Consider the following 23,796-nt stretch of genomic DNA (forward strand, 5'->3'; position numbering starts at 1 on the left):
ACTAAGCCTTGACTTTCACTCAGCTCTTTATTAACATTCTAATTTTACTGTTACTTATAATATGGCTGCTCACATAGTTTCACTTTCAAATATTTGGGGAAGAATATATAGGACATATATTAACGGTTTTGTGTTGTAAATATATCCATGAAATTCAAAAGCACTTATTATTGAAAGTAGCATTAGACATTCATTTGAAAACCTCCTGATGTGATAAATACTCTAGTTCCAAAATTTTGTGTTGCATTTATATTTAAAGAAGCTTGTTTGGTATTTTTTAGCTACTGATGAAGCTGAAGATTCTCAGTTCGTCAAGAAAAAACAGGCAGTTTTTAGTTTTCTTAAGTGATTTATTCTGGGGCTCTGGATTTCAAAATTTCCTTCAGAAGTATCCTGAATGATCTAGTGCACTGTCCCCCAACATGAGTTACAAAGGATATGACATCATTTATTTTCATGAAAGGAACACAAAGGATCTAAAAGAATTTCCTATGATATCACAGAAAATGAGTATTAATGTGATGATTCAAATTTACATGATGAAAATTCAGAATTTCATTTATTATTTCTTTGTGATTGTATTTTTAATGCATTTTTATATACTTTTTGGTATTAAGTGTGACAGACTCTGCAGAGGTAGGCAACAAATAATATTTATCCTAAATATTAAGTAGGAAGATTTTTATTTAAAAAAATTACATCTTTCCAATGAATCAGATTTATATAACAATCTCATGAAATAAACTAGGAAGCTACCTCAAATAAGGAAACTGAGGTTGAGGTTTTATTTTTTTTCTCTCTCAGTCTCCCATTTACAAAGTACCAGAGAATTTTAGTAGATAAAAAATATTCTAAGCTTTCGAAATAATTTGGGACAATGCTCACTTAACCATAGCCTACTAGTTATTGTAAATATTTATAGAACACTACAAAGCTTTCTTTAATCCATAAGCATGTTTAATATTTTACTATAAAGTTCTGATCAAAATCTTTTTCTGATTTAGAAATATATAGTTCTACTCGCAACATACAAAATAATGAAAATTCACTAAAATCGTACTGTATAAATTTTATCAACAGGATTCCTATCAGGAGGTTTATTTTCTTCTAATATGTGAACAAAACTAAATTTCTATAGAAACAAACGTGTGTGATGATAGAACAAATTTAAAGAAGTAGTGCCTTCATAAGAAAAACAAGAAATTTAAAGAAGTATCGCTTTTACAAGTAAAATAGGAAATTTAAAGATGCAGAGCCTTTGCAAGTCCCATGACCATAAAACACCAGTCTATCTCAGCATTTCTCAAACAGTTTGAGTACTTCCAGGGGTTAGATAACAAAACACCAGCAGAGAGGGAAGGCTGGAGAATAAAAATGCCACATCTCCATTCCCATATAACCCGAAGATTTATGTGCAAACACAAAAAATATGTTTATGGAGCACAATTATACATCTCTGGGATTGTTTGAAGATTAATTACAAAACACAAAAGCAGGCTCATAGTGCCTCAAATTCCCCAGGAAAAGAAACTCCCTCCCCTCACCAGTTATACAGGAGACAAGCTTGAGAAACACTCTGCTGGGTATTTACTAATAGGACTGGGAAATCCATCACATTTCGAAAGTCCTTAACATCTACCAAAGAGTAAGCATTGTCAGTGTTTTCTTACGTACGTGGGATTTGGACCAGTAGATAAACACCTCGGCAACCATGCGGAAAAGGTCCTCTGCTTCTGGGTTCGGTTCTTTTAGCCACTTTGCCCTGGATCACATAACATATAAAGCAGTTTCTTGGTTACCCCTACAAGTTAATTCAAAACAAATCACCCTCCCAAAGTCAAATTTGAAACCACGGAAACTAAGAGGGTGGCACATGCTTGCCTACAGAGTTCAGAAATGGCTTCCACATAGCAGTGTAACATTTACAATAAGTAAAATGTTGCAACTATCAAATTGCTAACTTTCCCATGCAAAAGGCTCCAGAAAGGGATTTCCCATTGTAATTTTATGAAGCTTGGTAGAATTAACTTATCTGTGGACATCTGGTTATATCATCACCATGGACAAGCCCATCATTGCTAAGTAGTGAGTGAGTCAAGTGACTCAGCTGGCACACAGCAACCCAGTAAGGCTATGACTGAATTAGAGGCATTAGAACATTCTACCTATTATAGTCCACAAATCTGATCAGAAGCGGGTAGAAGGCATAGAGATCTCTGGCCAGCGTGGTGAACTCATCTAGAATGAGAAGCTCTGCCTCGGACATGTCCCCCCTGACTTCGGACTTCAGGTGGTCTTCTTCTGATACCACCATCGCTGCCTTTTTCTTGAGTTTCTCCATTAATGGCAAGAAATGAGTTTTCAAGAGCTGAGGTTTCACTTTATTTATGATAGGCTGGGAAAATACTGTTTGAAGACAGACGTTAATACTCCGCTCTGTGTAAACATTCATTAAAATGAGGGTTAGATGGGCATTGCCGTGATTCAAGCCTCCCTCCTCCCCCCAGCACAAGGCTTTCTTTTGAATTCAGCCCAAGTTTCATCTGTTTAGTCCCAAACCTAATCACATAGCTGGTGTTCAAAAGTGATTGCTGAATTGAATTTGATGTGCTTCCTTGTTTTTGAAAAAGGAAATCGGCAGCTAACTTAGAATTTAGAAAAGACATTCATTCACTTTGGAAATCAATTATTATCACACAAAAAAGAAAAGGACCCCCTAGCCCTTTTTTATAAGTGATACACACAACTAAATAATTATACAGACTACGTATCTACTGTGCTATATTTACTATGTCATCTCACTTTATCCCCATTCTTGGTCCCAATGGAAGAGTTAGATTACATATACTACTACTCTTTCATTTAATAATAGTTATAGTTGTTAGCAATAGTTTTAAACTTGATTAGGCCATTTTTAAAAGGAATTTTGTTTCCTTAAGAGTCACAAATATACAGATTGGGGAAATGTATAAAAGAGAAATGTTAAAATCAACCATAATCACCAAACTAGTAAGATATTGGTGTATCTTTTTGGACATTTTATCAATCAACAGTCTCATATGTATATTTCTGAATTCAAAATTTTAAAACCGTTCTTTTAATCCTATGATATTCTGAACACTTTCCAAATCATAAAATTCTGTTGAAACCTTCATGTTTAAGATGACATAATATTCTGGTATATGGATGCATACAACTTAGTCAACCATCCTTTAGTGGTTGGCCATTCAAATTGCTTCCCATTACTCAATATAAATAGTGCAATGATAGATAAACTTAAATGTAAATATTGGACTATAATCTTTTGATTATCCTCCCCCACTCCCAGTAAGACAGATTGCTAAAAGTGGGTTGTTTCAAAACTCAGTTTTCTTCTTGTCTCTGTCTACAGAACTGGTCATTTTTACTGCAGTGTTCACAGATTAATCTTAGCGGGACTGAGAAGTCAAGAAAATGTTTGCTCACTTAAAAGTAGTAATACAATGGACAATTATCCAACACCTGATTAATTACACATTTTTTTAAGAGGACAGCATGACAGAAATCATCAAGAATATTTCTTGAGCATGAAGAAAATATGAATAAACGTGAAGAGAGGGAAATTCTAGTCTTCTGCAATTTGAATCTTTTGGGAAATAAAACAATTTAAGCAGCACATGCCTCCCTCGTCCTTACCTGCCAGCCTCTTCATCCAGGCTCCCTCGTCAATCCCCAAGTTATTATATATGATTTTCAGGATGTTGCCCAGCAGCGTGTTCATGTGCTCTGAGTTCAGGGCCGTGCAGCACATCTCGGCCCGCCCTGGGTTATTCTCAGGCCCGTGCTCCCACCAACGAGACATGTAGCTACACAGCATGGGCAGGACCACTTCCATTACGTGTGGCATTTGTGTGTAGCGAATGCCAGACTCAGCCAAGTCCACAATTTCTTCCATGAGTTTCTCCAAGGACGGAATATTGGGACACACATCTTCCACGTTAGTTGGCAAGTTAAGAGCTAGAGAAGCACACATCAAAGTGACTTGTTTTCAGTGAAAGAAGTGACGGGACAGCCACATGTCCACAGTTCACAACAAGCAACTCTTTCACATGGGGCTTCAAAACTCAGCTGGGCCTGGCGTGCCTTTATATGGAGCCTTCTCCTTTTTCTTTTGGCAGTTATTTCAAAATTTCTTTTTTCCCCAAGTCCCGACCCTATCACCTGGAGATCAGCAAATGACTGTTCCTTCTATGCTACGGCAAAGAGGAACATCAGGAGTTCCCACTGTGGCACAGAGAAAACGAATATGACTAGTATCCACAAGGACATGGGTTCAATCCCTGGCCTCGCTAAGTGGGTTAAGGATCTGGCGTTACCATGAGCTGTGGTGTAGGTCACAGACTCAGCTCGGATCTGGCATTGCTGTGGCTGTGGTGTAGGCCAGCAGGTGCAGCTCCAATTCAACCCCTAGCCTGGGAACCTCCATATGCCTGCGGATGTGGCCCAAAGAAGCAAGAAAAGGGAGGGAGGCGGGGGTGGGGTGGGGACATACGATATCTCTCCCTCCATCTGCCTGCTCTCAGGCAGACAGGATTTTTGCCTCTGGTCTCACATTCCGGTCCGTGCCACGGCAGAGGAAGGAGTTTTGAGGTCCCTATGCATGGCTCCACCTGTGTTCCTGGTGCTGAGCCTCCCCTCCAGCAGGAGCTGTGCTCAGGCCTGTGTTTTCAGTCTCTTCCTTTCTGATGCCCCCTGCCCAGCAGCCTATCTATAATGTTCAAATCTCTCCCACCTGCTGACCTTCCCAGGTGCTCTCCTAGACACAGAAATGAAGATATTATAATCCTTGGCTTACGAAGTGTGACTGTGGCAAATCACAACACTGACCAAATTCCTTTTTCCTTCATTTCGATACATTCAGCCTTTCTCGACTCTCCTGAATTTTGTCAGTCTCCTTTACTAACACTTTTCTCCTTGCTGGACTTTATTTATTTATTTATTTTGCTCTTTCAGGGCTGCACCTGTGACATAGGGAAGTTTCCAGGCTAGGGGTTGAATCGGAGCTACAGCTGCCAGTCTACACCAAAGCCACAGCAACTGAGGATCTGAGCCACGCCTGTGACCTACACTACAGCTCACAGCAATGCTCGATACTTAACCCACTGAGCAAGGCCAGGGATCAAACCTGCAACCTTATGGATATAAGTTGGGTTCACTACTGCTGAGCCATGATGGGAATTCCTCCTTGCTGGACTTTTAAGTGTGGATTTTCTTTAGGCATCTGTTTCTAACTCTCTTCTCTTTTTCAGCTTATATGTTTGGTCATTCCTATGGGCTTCTGCTTATAAGTGAATAACTCCCAAAGCCATATTCCCTAAAGATTATTGTTTCATAAAGAATGTCTCAAGAAGCACATCAAATCAAACGGGTCTAAATTTAAACCTGACCTTGCCTATGAAATCTACCTCTTGAGCATGTACTACTATCTCACTCAGTGTCCTCGACGGCATTATCAATGCATCCCACTGGAAACATCTGAGAGATTCTAGGCTGTGATGCTCTTTCATCTCCCATGGGAGATGACTCTGCCTCTAGGATTTCTCACAATCTCTTCATATAGACCCCAGCCAAGGGGCCTTGGCCAATCAGACCTCTTCTGACCAACCACAATCATTTTCTGATTGGTGACCCACACGCATTTGCCTTATTTCCATCAAGATGTGTTTCTAAAATGCAAATCAACTCATGTGACTCTCCTTTTCAAAGCTTATTAAAGGATCCGTTGGCACTGGTACAGTCCCCACTCCTTACCTGACACAGAAAGCCTACCTGGCCTCTTCTGGATTTTCTATTCTTGCTTTATCTTTCTCTTTCTTCCCCTAAAAGCTATCTCCACCTCAAAGTACTTGAAGCTTTTCCTAATGCACTAGTTTCAGTGTTCCTAACTTCAAGGCCCATCTTGGACCAACTCTCCTAAGTTGTCCCAGGTTTTCTCAGTGCAAAATGCTTTTCTGTGTCTCCTGTGTCCTTTATTCTGAATCCTACCATGTATTTATCAGTCTTTGTCCTTCTACTGCAACTAGAAAATGCCCTGAAGAGAAAAATCAAATCTTATTCATCTTTGTATCACGCCTCCTCCAATCATTTGTTGAATGACTTGACTAAAAAATGAATGAAAGTGAATCATTAAATCCAATTCCTTTGCTTTGTGATGCAAATGATGTGTTATAGAAAATAAGCAGAGGAGTTCCCGTCGTGGTGCAGTGGTTAACGAATCCGACTAGGAACCATGAGGTTGCGGGTTCGGTCCCTGCCCTTGCTCAGTGGGTTAACCATCCGGCGTTGCCGTGAGCTGTGGTGTAGGTTGCAGAGGCGGCTCGGATCCCGCGTTGCTGTGGCTCTGGCGTAGGCCGGTGGCTACAGCTCCGATTCAACCCCTAGCCTGGGAACCTCCATATGCCGCGAGAGCAGCCCAAGAAATAGCAAAAAAAAAAAAAAAAAAAAAGAAAAGAAGCAGGGAAGTGATCTATCTGCTCTGTGTATTTCTATATCTGTAATGAAACAATGACATGCTTCATTCTTGATTCATCACAAAAATATTAATGGATCAAAAATCCTTAATGAGGCATGTTTACACAGATAATTAAAAATCCAAACTCAACTGTGTTTTACTGTTTACAAAAATATTATGGAACTTATATAAAATACTAAGATACAGTCAACACTCTTCTTTAACTTCCTGTTATATGAAATTACAATAAAAAATAGGTAAATTAAATAATAATTATTTAAGTTTTTACAAGGGTCTTTACTTGATAAGGTTAATTATAAAGGCAGTGAAATTAATAGCTCCCATAAAAACAAGAATTACACAAAGAGATGAGCTCATTAATGGAGAGGAATGCATATGTGAAGAGCACATAATTCTTATCCAAGTCTGGGGAACTCTTTAGGGCTTCCCAAATAACTAAAATACAATTACTTTATCAGACTTAGAGAACCAAACTATTCGGGAAAAAATGCATAGACTAGAATTGTCCCAATAAGATAGACCTATCAGGTGAACCAAGAAAAATGAAAGGTACAAATTCTTACATGTAATGACTAAGAATGTCATACACCTATTGGCTACTGGTAAGAGATAACTAAATTAGAAATCAGATTGACCTATTTTTTTTTTTCCATAACTGCTGACTGCTTTGTCTTATTACTAAAAGTGTTAATATGGGAGTTCCCATTGTGGCTCAGCAGAAATGAATCCGACTAGTATCCTATGAGGATGCAGGTTCAATTCCTGGTCCTGTTCAGTGGGTTAAGGATGCAGTGTTGCCATAAGTTGTGGTGTAAGTCACAGATGTGGCTTGATCTGGCTTTGCTGTGGCTGTGATGTAGGCCAGCAGTTGCAGCTCCAATTCGACCCCGAGCCTGGGAACTTCCCTATGCTGCAGCTGTGGCCCTTAAAAAAAAGTGTTAATATGTCTGTGGCTCATTGACTTAGAAGAAATTAAACTCGTTTTCTTTCAGAAACGCTATGGGAATAATACACAACATTTCAGAAAAAAATTCCAAATAATAACTCTTATGAATAAATAGCATTGGAGATGATAAATTAAAATAGCCCATTAAAAAATCACGGTTGGAAAATACAGCAAATGTCATCAAATTTTAGCTTCAAATACAAGTACCATGCATGCTTCTATGTTACCTGCTCTCTCTCGTGAAGACTTAGTATTGTAGATAGAGTAAATGTTGTGTTTGTCGAGATGAGTTTCCAAAAATGCTACAGGAAAGGCACCAGCAAAGGCAGCCAGACATTCTCCTAATGCAGAACGTTGCCTATAAATGGAAAATGCTTATATTTTTAAGTCTTCTAAGTGAATAACTGAAGAAGTTATATTAAAATTGGCAAGGACAACTTAAAGGAAGGACAATACTAATGCTATTGATAAAACTAACCCTCAAATCCAATTTCTATATTGCAAAGTATCATATGCTTTCAGTAGCAAATTCTCAACATTAAAAAAAACCTAAATTATCCGTCAGCTGAAATTAAAAACAGTACAGACAAAAATAACCAAAAAACCCCCTGTAAAATTCCCAAGTTTTGACATTTCATTTGCTGTCCTTTTCTTTCTTTTTTTTTTAACATGATGATCTGAGGAATAATTCTTGCCATGTGAATAAATGGACTTTCATAAAAATTAAAAAATAAAATACATAAACACAACTTTCTGAAAATTTACCATGTGTAAGTAATTTCAGGGTAGAAATATGAAGACATTCAAAATGATAAAAACTATTGATAACACCTAAAATTCATACACCTTTTTCAAGGGAAGGAAGGTGTTTAGGAAACCAGACTATGATCAATCTATTCAAGGCTTTCTCTGACACTGATATAAATTCTCTCTTTCCCTTAGTTATCTACTTAATCCCAGGCTTTACTGGCACATCAGGTATTTATTAAATATAGAATACCATGAGAGTAATTTCAGCAAATTATGAACGTCTTAAATGACTTTGTATGCATATTTTATTTAAAAGTCAATGAAAGGGATCAATTAGGAAAAGATTATGTAATTCTCTTAGGCAATTTTAAATTTCTCACTGAAAAAAATACTTAAAATTAAAAATGTCTTATTACCTAATATTTTAATTAAAAATGACTAGATATCTTCTCAGGTAGGAAAAAATGTTCCTTTACAGAATGACATTGAAATAAAGTTCAATTTAAACATATAAGATTACATTACAAAAACTAATTTAGGACATCAAGAAATTACAAAGAGCACATCCTTTGATTCAGACAGACACAAATCCCAATCTTAGTCCACACTTGTGTCACTCACTATAGGAAAATCACTTACTCTTTTCAAGGTGTTCTTTTCTTACCTAAGAATAGGGATATTGAATTGCAAAATTTCTGGCACAGAGTATAGATTCAATAAATATCTTAAAATGAGAAATAATTTAAGAATTTAAGAACCTGAAATGTTTCATATATGGCCCCAAAGTAAGTAATTTATTTCCTGACATCTGATTGGACTAATTCTCATATTTCCTTAATAACTCATGTAAATTCTTTAATAATGCACTTTAAAATACAAATTCAATTAGTAATTCTCAGATCTACTCTGAACATTTGTGTTGGTATTCTGGAAATAGCAATTTTTCTTTAAAATACTTGCGTTAAAATAACTTTTTTTAGTATGGGGTCATTTTTCAAAATATCTTTTACTTCTCTTCAAAATTTTATATTTATATTCTCCCAAACTCACTCTATAATTGCAAAGTTAATTTCAAAACTATACATATACCTTGTTTCAGAATCTAAAAGAAACGATCCCAGATTTTATCAAGAAAAATATCCAGGCAAGAATAGCAACAATAATAACAGCAATTGCTGAAGTATGAGAGAATTTGGACTACCAGATGTTAAGATACATTACAAAATAATAACAATTCAGGCTAGATGGTACTGCTCTAATTATTTAAAAACATACATTAGAACAGAATAAAAATTCTAGAAACATAACCTAGCAAATACATCTAGTATACAATGAAGAGTTTATTTTAAATCAGTGAATAAAAGAAATACTTAATAAATCATTATATTAGATATGTGGATGATATAAAAAAAACTGATTTTGAATTTTACGTAACCTCCAAGAGAAACATGAAATTTAAATGCATTTCTAATAAATTCCCTTCTTACCAGAGAGCTAATCATTTCAGACATTATTCTCTGCCTTCCTCCAACTTCTCACACTTGTTTCTTCAACCATCATTTGGCTAAAGACCCACGTCACACTTCACTGAGACAAGGAAAGCTGTTAGAAACACCTTTCTACACCTGACGTATCTTCTACCTGTTTTCCACTGAGAACAGAAAGTTCTGAGTCTAAAATATAATGGTCTAAAGGATACACTCCTGATTACCCCTTGTCATTTTCTTTATTGTGAGCTTACTCACACAATAACTTGCCACTATTCCGTTTATCAGTTTACTTGTTTTGTTTTGTTTCTTGACATCAGCTCTAGGAGAGCAGGGATCTATCTTTTAACTGTTGTACCCCAGAACCTCACACTCAGTAAGTTTTAATGAATGAACAAGAAGAGGATTAAAAAATAAACCTAAACATGGGAGTTCCCATTGAGGCTCAGCAGGTTATAAGCCTACTAGTACCCATGAGGAGGCAAGTTCAATCCATGGCCTCGCTCAGTGTGTTAAGGATCCAGCGTTGCTGTGAGCTGTGCTATAGTTCACAGACATGGTAGATCTGGCATTACTGTGGCTGTGGAGTAGACCTGCAGCTGTGCTTCCAATTTGACCCCTAGTCTGGGAACTTTCATTTCTGCAGGTGCAGACCTAAAAAGCAAAAAAAAAAAAAAAAAGTAAACCTAAACAAATTAAAGCATGAAAAAATTAGGAGAATACATTTTTAAATCTCTAGCTGTTAAGCATGTAGTATTAACTTTTTAAAATCATGAAACTAAGAGGAAGAAATACAATAATTGGAAGATCTGATTATATAAAATTGAAAAATTTTCATGTCATAAATTCTGCGAATATATTACATATAAATACTATAAAGGTATAAAAATGCTAAAAGTCATAAAAATAGAGATAACAGGCACAAAGTTAATAATTAATAAACATAATGGTTATTACTAATCAGTAAGCAATATATTAACAGAAAAATGGACAAACAAGATGAGAAAGGGAATTTATAAAATAAATACAAATGGCAAAGTAAATACACACACAATAGGTGCATTTGAAAAAAAAATGGGTTCCCATTTTTAACTATCAAATTTATAAATAGTAAATAATGAATAATAATCAGAAATGAGGAACGTGTGAGGAAACCAGAATTCTCTTGTAAAACTTTAAAGTGCAAATTGAATCAATTTTTTAAAAAGAGTAAAATGTTTACCATAATCTTTTAATATATGCATACTTTTTAGCCTAGATCTCCAAATTCTGATAAAGGAGATAAAATGAAAACACCCAGAAAAGTGTGAACACAGAACTAGCATTATTAATGTAAGCGAAAAAGAGAAAGAGCCTACCTGTCAAAAATAAACATTTCAATAAATTATATTTCCCAAGTAAAAAATATTTTATAGCCATAAAAATCACATGAAAACTTCTTAGAGATCTTCTTTCCTAGCTCACTTTAATTGTGACTCTATTTTTAGTTATTGTTGCTTAATAAGTTTTAATATTTGGTAGGCCATATGAGTACCCTTTTATTACTCATATTTTTCTCTCAAAATTTTATCAGCTAGTCTTATGCATGTATTCTTTTAAATTAACTTCTGAATTATTTATTCAATTTTAATAAAGAGCAAATTTCTATGTAAATTATAATTAATTAAGATTAATTTGGAGAGAATTTACATCTATTCAATATTCTCTCTAAGAATATCGTTTCATTACTTATTTCATTTATTGGTCTTCTATTAGAATGCCTTTTTCTTTCTTCTAGGCTTTTAAAAAGTCCTCTTGTTCTTCTCTTCCAGAGAAAGACTTTACTGAAGTTGTCAGCGATTTTTTTGTTCAGTTCAGTGGGGACGCCTTATCTTACCTGACCTGTCCACATCATCTGACCTGTTAATCTTAAGCTTCCGAAGAGGAAAAAAATTAAACTGGTTTTAATAGCTGCCTGTATTTGTGCTTATTTTGTATTTCTGATAATATAATTATAAAATGTACAAGCAGATTGCTTCTTTAAGACCCATAAACACTCTAAATTTTATGTTAAATATGGTCTTTACCATTATAACTTTATATTATGATTCATAATTCAATTGTCTTTTATTATATCAATTCAAATTTAGGTTAAAGACCATCTAATTACTCCTAAGAATTCAATATGTCATTCTGGTTGTTTAGTTTATAACTAAGGAAAATGTTATAAAGTAAAGATTCTTGAAATGAATAATTGTAACACTTAAAATAACTATTAATACAAAGTTAAACTTTTAAAATCTTACCTTTCCACATAAATACTCTTGCTGGTTCCCAAAGCATACAGGCTAGTCAGTATTCTGTAACATGACACCTGTACATCTTCCACTAAGGAAAAAGAAAATCTCATTAAAAAACTCCACATGCTATTGATACATTCATTGTCCTGAGAAAGCTAAGGCTAAAAAAAAAATTCCATATTAAAGGCATAATAATATTTTAATAAAAGAATACATATAAAATGAAACTTAAAAGCTTTTTCTCAAATTCTTTTCTTGAAGGAGCTGAAATCATTCTAAAGACTCATGCTTTGATTATAAGACAACATTATCGGAAAAAATTTCTTAATAATTTTCTTTAGCTATAAAAATAAAGGATTTCTTCAAGAATAAAACTAAGCACAAGAATATCCAGGAGCAGAGGTCAATTTTGACTCCTGTTTCACAGGTACATAAAGACTGTATCTTTTTACTTTAATTCTCACATGAATAAGAATGAGAATTCTGGAAAATGGGGTGCATCATTTATTTCTGAAACAACCTGAAATTCAAGGGCATAAGTCACTCTTGCAGTTTTTAAAGCTAGAAAAATCAAGTAAAACCTTATCAATGACCTCTGATCCAATAAATCATGTTCAGCAGGCAAAGAAATCTAAGACCCTTGGATTTCTAATGCCAGCTCTGTTACCATTTCTTGGAGGACACACCATGACATGAATGGAGAAATCACTCCTGCCCTCCATATTTGTTTCCATGTCCTCACGGGGTTCCCACTGGTTCAAGCAGTGTCAATGTCAGTGTCTTGAAACTAGCGATTGTCTGATTTGCTGTTTCGCACAGTGATTTTTACACAGAGCTGCATTTTGCCTGTGAGACTCTCAACACTGAGTGACTAAGTGGCTGCAAGTAATACACACTGGACCATTGCTAGACAAGCGATTATACCTTCTCTCATGTTTATAATAGCAGGAGAGTAAGAGATTAGGTTATGCGATATTTTTTTCCACACAACTTTGGGCATCCAGTGGATATTTTTAATAACTCAGAATTGTAGCTGATAGCAGCTGAAGAAATCCTCTATGAAAAGAGACTGGAACCTACAAACAAAAGATATGTGGGCCACCCTAGTAGATCAATTATTTGGACACAGATATTTTCTCAACAGTCTCCATATTTATTGGTAGGATTGCTTGTGGAAACAATCTACATCAACTCAAACCTAACTTGAAAACATTTAATGCTGCATGTTCTATGATGAAAACTGCATTAGAAAATTTCCATGGAAAGAGGCATCATAGAAATAGTACAATTTGAAACTTGTACTTCAACAATGTGGAAGTGATTGTCCATAACCACTACCTTCCTGGTCTCTTCTGTGAATCCATGTGATCCAGGGATCTAGGTCTATAAGGATAGTTTCTATAACTCAAAAGTCAACCTACAATGTTCTGGGGGGGAGGGCATTTTCATGTATAAAAAGTGTCTGTGTAACCTAGATGATGTGGCTGTTACAATTTCTGATTGTACTGTTTTAGATAATGAAACTCTAAGTAATAGATTTACATACATATTAGATCTTCTCCGAACTGATGCTGGCCAATATGCTCAAATAATGATGACAGCATTGGCAACAGAGCCACCGTGGTATAATTGATAATCTGAGTAACACCTTTGGGTTGGTTTCGGGTGTGGGTGAACTGGCCCTGCTTAAGATTCTCCATTGTCTTCTCCAGATCTTCTGCGGCATTGTCCAGGAATGCTCTGAGGGCACTTTTAACACTCTCCAGGCCAGTCTTCATCACCGTCCTAGTAAGTGAAGAAGGGAGAACTTGTATCTTGTGAGAGGAGCACATGAAATACAAATAGAATCTGCTTCTCCATTATGTTTGTCCATGATGACATTCACTCAGGCAAAAAAGTTTTTTTTTAATCCATCTTCAAATAATTTTTTCTATATACCTCACATTCTAGTAATATCACAGTAAGTGCATAACCTTTCTTTCTTTTTTAACTGATGTATAAATGATTTATTTTTTTATTTTTTAGTCTGTTTAGGGCTGCACCTGCGGCATATGGAGGTTCCCAGGCTAGGGGTTGAATCGGAGCTCTAGCCGCTGGACTAGGCCACAGCCACGGCAATGCCAGATCCGAGCCACATCTGCAAACTACACCACAGTTCACAGCAACTCCAGATCCTTAACCCACTGAGGGAGGTCAGGGATTGAACCTGCGTCCTCATGGATAATACTCAGATTCGTTTCCACTGAGCCACGACAGGAACTCTGAAGTATAGATGATTTAAGATGTCTTAATTTGCAAAGTGATTCGGTTATTCATATATTTTCTTTTTTATATTCTTTTCATTATGTTTTATTACAGAATATTAAATATAGCTCCTTTTACTATATAGTAGCTTGCTGTTTAGCCATCCTATATATAACAGTTTGTATCTGCTAATCCCAGACTCTGAATTTATCTCTCTTCCCCACTTTCCCCTTTGGCAAACACAAATCTCTTCTCTAGGTCTGTGAGTCTATTTCTGTTTCATAGGTAAGCTCATTTGTGTCATGTTTTAGATTCCACATATAAGTGATATCATATAGTATTTTGTCTGGCTTACTTCACTTAGTATGATAATCCCTAGGTCCATCCATGTTGCTGCAAATAGCATTATTTCATTCTTTTTAATGGCTGAGTAATATTCCATTGTATAAATGTACCACATCTTCTTTATTCATTCATCTGTTGCTGGACATGTAGGTTGCTTGCATGCTTGGCTGCAGCAAACATTGAGGTGCATATACCTTTTCAAATTATAGTTTTCTTCGGATATATGTTCAAGAGTGGGATTGTAGGATCATACAGCAACTCTATTTTTAGTTTTCTAAGGAACCTCAATACATAATCTCAAATCCAACAAAACTAGAATGTTTTCTGAGGCAATGGTGTGAAAGAAACACGTGATGCTGACTAAACCAAGCTACCAAATGACATAGATGTATATACATATATATATTTACTTTAAGAGTAGCAATCAAGTCTTCTCTAAACAAGCTTCTGAAGACTGAGCTTTGCACAGAAGTAACATGCTAAAGCTGCTATTTCTGGTAGAAAATGAAGGTGTATAATAGAATCTCCTTCCTTCATTTATTATATAAAACACCTCAAATAAAATTTTAGACAAAAAATGGATAATCCACAGTATCAAACAATATTCTCTGTAGAAGACTCTGAGGAACTTTTATTTAGATGTATCTCGGAAAATACATGAACTAAATGTATGCCTTAAAGGCTGAATCAAGCATGCCAGCTAAATTGATTTTGCATTTGGATTTCTGGTCATGCTGATGGTAGAGCAGAGTAGAATGTGCAGAGACTTGGCAATTAGTCTACTTCCACACTTACTATGATGAACCTTAAGCTTCACTTGACTTAGCCATCAATGAAAAATAAAACCCCGTGTTTCCTACAAAGTTAAATGTTATGACAAACATGGAGCACAAGTATCACCCCTTGAAGCTAGTAAAACCTCTAGTGTTGTAGCTCCTCATTTTTACCTCACAGGATGTGAGTCCCAATTCCACCCTCAATTATGTACTTAGCTGCTGAAAAGTTACTTGAAATCTGAATGACAATCTACATATCATAAAAAAAAACAAAATGCCATTGTATTACTAATTTTACTAACGATTATCTTTTCACCTATACTAAAGTTTTCAGAATTCCAAAGAATAAAATCAAGACACTAGGGTCTTCTTAGTATTCTTATATATCATAATCACACTCAGCAATTTAGACAAAAACATATCCATTTACCTTGCGTCCAAAGTCTGACCCAAAATATGAAGACAGTTGACAATTGATGTTGCGTCATTTCCTAAAGAGGAAACAAAATGCTGTATCAATTGCCCTGAGAATTTTCCAGTGTTCATCTTTTCTATTAATATCTGTGTTCCAAAAATTAGTCCAGGGCACAACTCAATAAGGATAACTCAATTCAGAAGATTTTCTGATAATCAAGTTTAAAATCATGCAGTTTTTCTGCTTAAAAGTGGTTATGCAAATGTAAGTAGAAAAGCAATAAAGCATGTCTCATCAAATAGCTGACATACTCAAGAAGCATTCAAAGCACTGCACCAGGCTAGAGAGTTTTAACGGGATTCTTCAACTATATTCCCCTCTCCCACACCAGTTTATCTTATTTCTAAATCTTATTGTATGCCAGCTTTTTAAGTCAGTGGATATCCTTTGCGAAATGAAATGGCCTAAAAGCCTAATAAACTTAATTCCCTTTTAATTACCCCAAGTATGTCTGCTTTCTTATTGCATTCAACTGCATGAATATGAATTAATCTGCCTGAATTCAACTGCTTTGACATGAACTAATTGGCCTGAATATTGTTGGTCTTTGGTGAAAAAGAGGTGCCAAACAATTGTGTATAAAAAAAGCCCCAGAGGCTAAAGAAGTTAAGTGTTACTTATGAGATATTTGAAATGGGGGCTGCTTTTGAAAATATGATGAAATTCAGTCATTTTGATTAGCATATTTTATCACAAAAGTGCAGAAGTATGAATATGTACATTTTACCTTGTGATAAGGATGAAGAATATAGAATCCAATGAAACAAAGATATTTGATCACTCACGATATAATCTGACACCACTACTTTGGCATTCCATACCTCCCTCTATGCAATAAATATAGTCATTTCCTGGTCCTTAGCCTAACAACTCCTATTTGAATGTGAGTTTTTAAAGATTTGAGCATTTTGTATTCTTTATACATAAATGTACCCCAAAACAAGTGAATTAAATCTACATGGAAATCAATACAACAGCCTTAGAATGTAGGCACACACCAATTTGGTGAAATGGCACAACTAAGGAAATAATAAGTCAGGTATTCATTGCTGAGACTCTGAGTTTTTTCAGAAAATGTTCCATTAATCTTGTGCTCTGAATCTTAGAACTTTGGGTAATTATGAAGACAAAGTCAGCAGAAGGGCAAAATTTGTCCTGCCTCTGTCTATTGATAGGCCCCTACCCCTAATAGGGCTTCGACTGTAGCTCTTAGAAGTATTACGCATTTAGTTGTTCATTCACTCAATAAATACATGTTAAATACCAGGCACTCTTAAACTTCTAGAAAACAGCAAAATAGCATTCTCAAGGTACTTGCTTTTATATTTTATTTTATGGCCACATCACTGGCACATAGAACCTCCTGGGCTAGAACCTGAGCCACAGTTGTGGCAATGCTAGATCCTTTAACTCACTGTGCTGGGCTGGGGACTGAACCCTAACCTAGGCAGTGACCCGAGCCGCTGCAGTTGGATTCTTAACCCACTGAGTCATAGAGAGAACTCCAGTACTTGCATTTTAATGAGGGATACAGATGATGAACCATTAAGTGAAACCGAAATCATATGTGATAGAAGGTAACAAAATACCAGGCCACAATAAACATATATAAAGCTGGGAACAGGGACTAGAGCAACAGGATAGAGTGGTAGGGTGAGTGGTCGTGAGGCCCTGCCCAAGCAGAGATTTGAATGAAGGGAAGGAACAAAGCATGCACAGGTCTGGAAGAAGGGCCCGGGCAGGGGAAACAGCATGTGCAAAGGCTCTGGGCAGAAAATGTTCCAGGCAAGGAGGTCAAGATGACTGATGTGGGCAGATTGAGCGGAAGAAGGAGGGTATGACGTGGAGAGGAGGGGAATCAGGTTCTAGGCCTGGTAACCAGAGCAAGAACTTTATTTTTTATTTTATTTACATTTTGTATAGATTTACAATGTTTTGTCAATTTCTGCTGTACAGCAAAGTGACCGAATTATACATATATTTACATTCTTTTTCTCATATGATCTTCCATCATGTTTCATCACAAGTGATTGGCTATAGTTCCCTGTGCTACACAGCAGGACCTCATTTTTTAGTGCAATAGGAAGACATGATTAGATTTTGAACAAAATGTGAGCTGATTTACAGTTTAAAAAGATTAATTCCAATGTGCCAAATTCTGGAAGGGCAAGAGTGCAAGCCAGAGAGGAAGCTATAGCAGTAGTCTGGAACCTTCGGCTTGACGATGACAGATCTGGATTAGGACATGAGCAGTGAAGAAATTAAGAATATATTTGAGGAGTTCTGGTCATGGCACAACGGAAAGGAATCCGACTAAGAACCCTGAGGTTGTGGGTTTGATCCCTGGCCTTGCTCAGTGGGTTAAGGATCTGGCGTTGCTGCCGTGAGCTGTGGTGTTGGTCACAGATGCGGCTCAGATCTGGCATTGCTGTGGCTCTGGCGTAGGCTGGCAGCAACAGCTCTGATTAGACCCCTACCCTGGGAACCTCCATATGCTGTGGGTGCGGCCATGAAAAGACAAAAGACAAAAATTTTAAAAAAATTAAAAAATAAAATAAAATATTTTAAAAAAGAATATATTTGAAGGTTCTGCATAAGGACTTGAGTGTTGGGGAGAGGGAAGGAAGACAACATCATCCCACTACTATTTGAGCGAGCAACTGTGTGAGCAGTTGGGTGAATGGTTATATGTATGATTCAATGAAGTGAGAGAGAACAAGCGAGGGAGCAGAATGTGGGGTGGGGGGTGGGAGTTGGCCATTCTGCTTTCAACAGGTTAAGTGTGATGGGCCTATTCATCTGAGGCAGAGAGGTGAAATAGGCAACTGCAGGGCATTTAAGCTTTGGGCATTGCAAGCTTATGGATACTTTTTAAAGTTATAATTTTTAAAGTTGTAATTTTAAAATTAGGTGGCATGAGCATAAACGTAGAAGCAGAAAGGTCCCAGAGTCTCCAATGTTTGGAGGTAAAAAAGGCTATGGGGGTGCAGCAAGAAGGCCCAGGAGGAAGAGAGGACATAAAGTACATACAAGTCTCCTGCAAAAAAATTCAGCACCAAATCAGAGAGATGGGTCTCTCCTTCTCTTCCTAGAACTCACAGTTATACCAAATCTTCATAGAGATTCTCATTCTTTGCACTTGGTTCTGAGCCTACCCATACCTTTTTCCAAAAGGAGATGGAGGTATTTTAAACTTCCATTTTATAAGCTCCTGGGGTGTTATTTTTGTTTGCTTTCTTCCCTGATGTAGCCCAGCACCTGAATAGTACCTGGCAAACAGCAGGTGCTCAATTAAATATTGGTGGAATGACTGTGGGATGTAAGCAGAAAAGGGTGCCAGTGGCCATACAAGTTCTGTGGGTCCAATGAGAATGTGCGCAGTGCATATGAGATTCTTGTGATGGTTAAAGTCACAAAACTGTAAGCTCAATCAGTCTACACATTTTGGTGCAATCCCAGAACAGACGCAGTACAACTTTAAATGCATACATCTCATTGTAAAAAATGGTGGGAAAAGGACCCTAAGAAATGCAGGAAAAGTACTCATTGAATCTTCGGCATTTTAATGGGTGGGCCAAGCAAAAGAATCAATTTTATTGGCACTTGGCATGGTAAGAGCCTAAAGTAATGGTGAGTCTTGAGATAAAGCATGCAGTGAGTAAAGCTTTTAAATACAATAGTAAGCTGAAAATGGTCCTTCTTAAGGCTAGCCAAGTCACCATAATCAGAACTGTCCATCATGCTATTAATAAGAAAAAGAAGGGCTAGTCGAAGCATAGTAAGATGGTAAAATTTTAAAGTGATGATTATATTTTCAGGAACTTAACTATATGTAGCTTCTTAACTGCTTTTAATATAAAAACCAAAAGTTGGATACTTTCAGCTCATGTCTTTTCTATATTCAAACTATTTCTTTTGCCTTCAAATATTCCTCTCATTACCTCGAAACACTAAGAGAAGCACTTATGAATCATCTACTTAGCTTTAAGATTGTGTGTTTTTGCATCTGTGTGTGAGCATAAAAGGGATTAAAATCACAGCTCATACCTGAATCTAATTAACAATAGATAGCAAGCACTGGATTTTTAAAAACATTACCAACTCTCATAAACTAATACAACTTTCTAAATAATAACAAAGCTAAGAGTCAAAATATTATTTTTGTATTTTAATCCCAATTGCTTTATGGTTTTTAATATAAGGCTCCTATGATTCACGGACTTTCAATGTTATCCAAAATTTGATATATTATGTACCACCTCTATCTCATAATGTTATATAGTGTGTATTCTCAGACTGTTGACTTTCCTCTGAGAAAACAGTAATACTCATTCTCATATTTATTTTTCTTTACTTTTCCAACATGATATCGGACATAATATCTCATTATATTCTCTTCTTTGAAAAAAATGATTAATCTTGGAAAAATCCTCATTAATAACATGAGATAAAATTATCCTAAAAGGTGAAATTTCTCTTGAAATTATGAGGAGTGAGAAACTGAACACTGCCAGAGATTTTATTACTTCGGTAGCCAATGATATTGAAAAGAGTACCGAAACTGAAATTTGGTGTTTCAGAAGTTTCAGTTAAACTGAGGGTATATTTTAGATAATTACACACTCTATTCATTTGTCTCAAAGTCAGGGAATGCTCTCAGAGTGATCTGTTGAAATGAAATGAAGTATCTCTCTCTCTAATACGATCTTCTGATGCTATTTTCATTAGAGGTGTTTGAGTCTGGTATTTACTCTGCATAAAAATCAGGTCTTTTTGGTATTGTTTTGTTTTTCTTTTTTGGCATCTCCACAGCACATAGAGTTCAGGGCTGGGGATCAGATCCCTGCTACAGGTGCAACCTATACAACAGTTGTGGCAACACTGGATCCTTAACCCAATGTGCTGAGCAGGGATCGAACCTGCATCCTGGCACTGCAGTGATGCTGCTGATCCCATTGCACCACAGCGGGAATTCCAAGAATTAGGTTATTTTTTATACAGCAAATCTAATCCAGGAAGCCCCTTTACCATATAAAACTACATAATTTTCAAGTCAGATAACACCTTAATGATCCTCTAGTGATGAATAAAAACGACCAGCAAGAGTAGCAGATTAAACCATTAAATTCTCAGCATAGTGACACATTCAGTTCTCACATACCTCAGAGATTCTTAGTGCTTTAAAATGACTTTCCTTTCATTATATGTGTCCTATTTAACAAACACAAGAACTTCTTAGGGATAACACGATCATATACAGCTGTTTCGCAGTATCTGCAGGGGACTGGTTCCAAGACCCTCTCCCAATACCAAAATCCAAGGATGCTTAAGTTCCTGGTATAAAATGGTATATAAAATTTACATATAGCCTACATACATCCTCCTTTGCGCTTTAAAGCATCTCTATATTACTCAGACCATATAATACAATGTAAATGCTCTGCAAATATTTGTTGAGGCATGGTGAATTCAGCTGTTGTTTTTTGGAACTTTCTGGAATTATTTTTTTTCAAATGTTTTTGATCACCAATTGTTTGACTCCATAGATACACGACCTACTTATATAGAGGGGTGACCATACTAATTTTCTAGTATCTCCTAATACAAGATAGCTCCTCATTTAAATACACAAATAGGGTTTGAGACAGGGAACAACAGAAAAATCAATGTAAACATCACTTTTTTTTTAATCAGGGAGAGATACCAATTGATAGAATTCACTATATTAACTTCATTTACTATTAAAACTCTTTTTAAAATAACATTAAGGTTTAGGCACCAATGTATTAAATCAGTCATACTCACCTGAGCCGGGGGGAAACAAATATTTTAACTAGACCTACTGCTTCATTTAAACACAGGTTAATTCCTGTCCAGTATTCCTGAAGCTAATATTGGAGCTATATTAATTTTATGAAATTTTGAGTTCTAGCGTCACTGAGGTCAGTCAGAAGAGATACTGGATTATGATGCTCGTTATGCTTACAAAATGCTTGCTGTATTCCAGGCATTCCTAGAAATCTCTCTTGTTATCAAGTCTGGAAATTCTCCAGGAAATCCGAGTGATCTCTGGATAATTTAGCATCTTGCTAATATATTAAAAATTCACCAGAAAACAGGAAAGTAGAAAGCGCCCTTAAATAACTATTTTGTGCCGGACTTCTCAAACAGCTCCTTCAACTGAAAGGATTATTGTTGGTAGAGTTTAAAGATCTTGTTCTTTGAAGGGTCATTAATTATGTGTTACTTTCTTTTCAATGTAAGTGCCCTACGTGTTTTCAGGCACAGCTTAAGGAATTTTTAAAAAAGTGATTCTCACAAATTGTGAGATAAGTGGATATTCCATTTTTCTTAATCTCAAGGAAAAAAATATAAGGTCTGGGTTATTTGTAAATGTAAGAAAATTCCAAATTGAGAGCACTTATCTTATCATAGCAAGCAATCTGCTGACCTGTCTATCTTCTCTATTAGACTGTTGGCTTCTTAAAGGTAGGACCTGTTTGGTTGATTCATTCAGTCATTAGATATTTATAAAAGAGCTACTATGTGCCAGACTTCCTGTTAGGCTCTGAGGATACGAAAAAAAGAAAAGAAAAGAAAAGAAAAGAAAAGAAAAGAAAAGAAAAGAAAAGAAAAGAAAAGAAAGAAAAAGAAAGAAAGAAAGAAAGAAAGAAAGAAAGAAAGAAAGAAAGAAAGAAAGAAAGAAAGCAAGCCAGCCAGCCAGCCAGACAGCCAGACAGAAAGCCCTCAAAGAGCTCAGAGTTTTGTACCAGAGAGAGAAGTTAATTAAGTATCATCATGGGTGAATGCATGAAAAGTGGTACACAGCTCTGAGAATGTATATATAATCATTTTCCATTTAGGTTGGAGTTTGAAGAATGAGTAGCTAACTCACCCTGGGTGTGAGGGACTGGAGAGGGGGTGTGAGGTAGGGGGCCCCACATCAGTCAGTAATTACAGCCCGGGCAAAGACCCTGGGCAGAAAGGAATATAACGCTATTGAGGAGCAGAGAGAAGTCCACTTCAGCTGAGGTACAGGGAGGAAGCAAGAATGAGGATGGAGAATGAGGATGGAGTGGTACACGGAGGGTAGATCAGGAAAAACTAACGTGGTCAGATTAAGAATTCTCATCTTTCTTCTATAGAAATGGGAAGCCACTGGATACACAGGAGTCAATTTAGTTATCTGAGAGGCTGGTGTGTGTGTGTGCTTGGCAGGGTGGAAGAGAAGATATGATTGTTTTAGAGCCCAGTTTAGAAGGGCAAGAGGGGATCCCCTGAGAAAGGTTAGTGTGTTCCAGGAGGAGTGCAGGTGAAAGACACCCATGGACTGGCTGGGAGTGGTAGCAGTGGAGAGGTAAACAAATCTTCATTTTTTCCCATCCTCATAGCCTAAGAGAATGCCTCCCACACAGTAGAGACATAATAAATGTCTACTGAATAAATGCACAAAATGAGTGTCCTTAAGACACTGGATTTATTTGCACAAGTAAAAATGAATCTCAAACATCAGTGCACCATCACATTCTTATCTGAGTTCTGGTACCAGATTCTCCTTCTTCTAAACAGGACCAGAAGTCCTAAATAGGCTGTCATAGCAGATCTTAAGTATTCTCTAATTGTTTTACAATTAGGCAGTTAGAGAATCAGAATTTCCACTAAGCAAAAGTGAGGGGAAATGGTGGGATTAAGAGCAACACTTTGTTAGTCAACAATGTGACCTTGAAAATGCAAACGGATCCTATTCCTCCTTGACCTGTCTGGGTCTTACCCAGTCCTAACTGATTTTCCAAAATACAAGAGTTGGCCAACTTGTAATCACCAGCAAGCATTTCAGAATGCAAAAGGGAAGACTCTATATAAAAGAGATGCTCTTTTTCTTACTATTTTTTTTCCGCAAAGTTTTTTTTTTTTTTTTGGCTTTTTTGTCCTTTTCTAGGGCTGCACCCGTGGCATATGGAGGTTCCCAGGCTAGGGGTCTAA

At 36.4% G+C, this 23,796-nt stretch overlaps 1 protein-coding gene across 2 annotated transcripts in view; it reads right to left on the reverse strand.

The window, feature by feature from the left end:
- Window positions 1-23,796, reverse strand: part of RYR2 (ryanodine receptor 2) — a 775,249-nt gene that overhangs the window by 128,577 nt on the left and 622,876 nt on the right. For both annotated transcript variants that reach the window (XM_047762364.1, XM_047762363.1), the window contains 7 exons: window positions 15,769-15,829; window positions 13,520-13,758; window positions 11,980-12,061; window positions 7,685-7,815; window positions 3,676-3,996; window positions 2,166-2,406; window positions 1,675-1,762 (listed from right to left, as the gene is read on the reverse strand). In XM_047762364.1, the coding sequence (XP_047618320.1) occupies window positions 1,675-1,762; window positions 2,166-2,406; window positions 3,676-3,996; window positions 7,685-7,815; window positions 11,980-12,061; window positions 13,520-13,758; window positions 15,769-15,829 (1,163 nt within the window). The remainder of the gene's footprint in view (window positions 1-1,674; window positions 1,763-2,165; window positions 2,407-3,675; window positions 3,997-7,684; window positions 7,816-11,979; window positions 12,062-13,519; window positions 13,759-15,768; window positions 15,830-23,796) is intronic.

Source organism: Phacochoerus africanus, chromosome 15 (assembly GCF_016906955.1).
Source record: "Phacochoerus africanus isolate WHEZ1 chromosome 15, ROS_Pafr_v1, whole genome shotgun sequence".
NCBI classification, from domain to species: domain Eukaryota; kingdom Metazoa; phylum Chordata; class Mammalia; order Artiodactyla; family Suidae; genus Phacochoerus; species Phacochoerus africanus.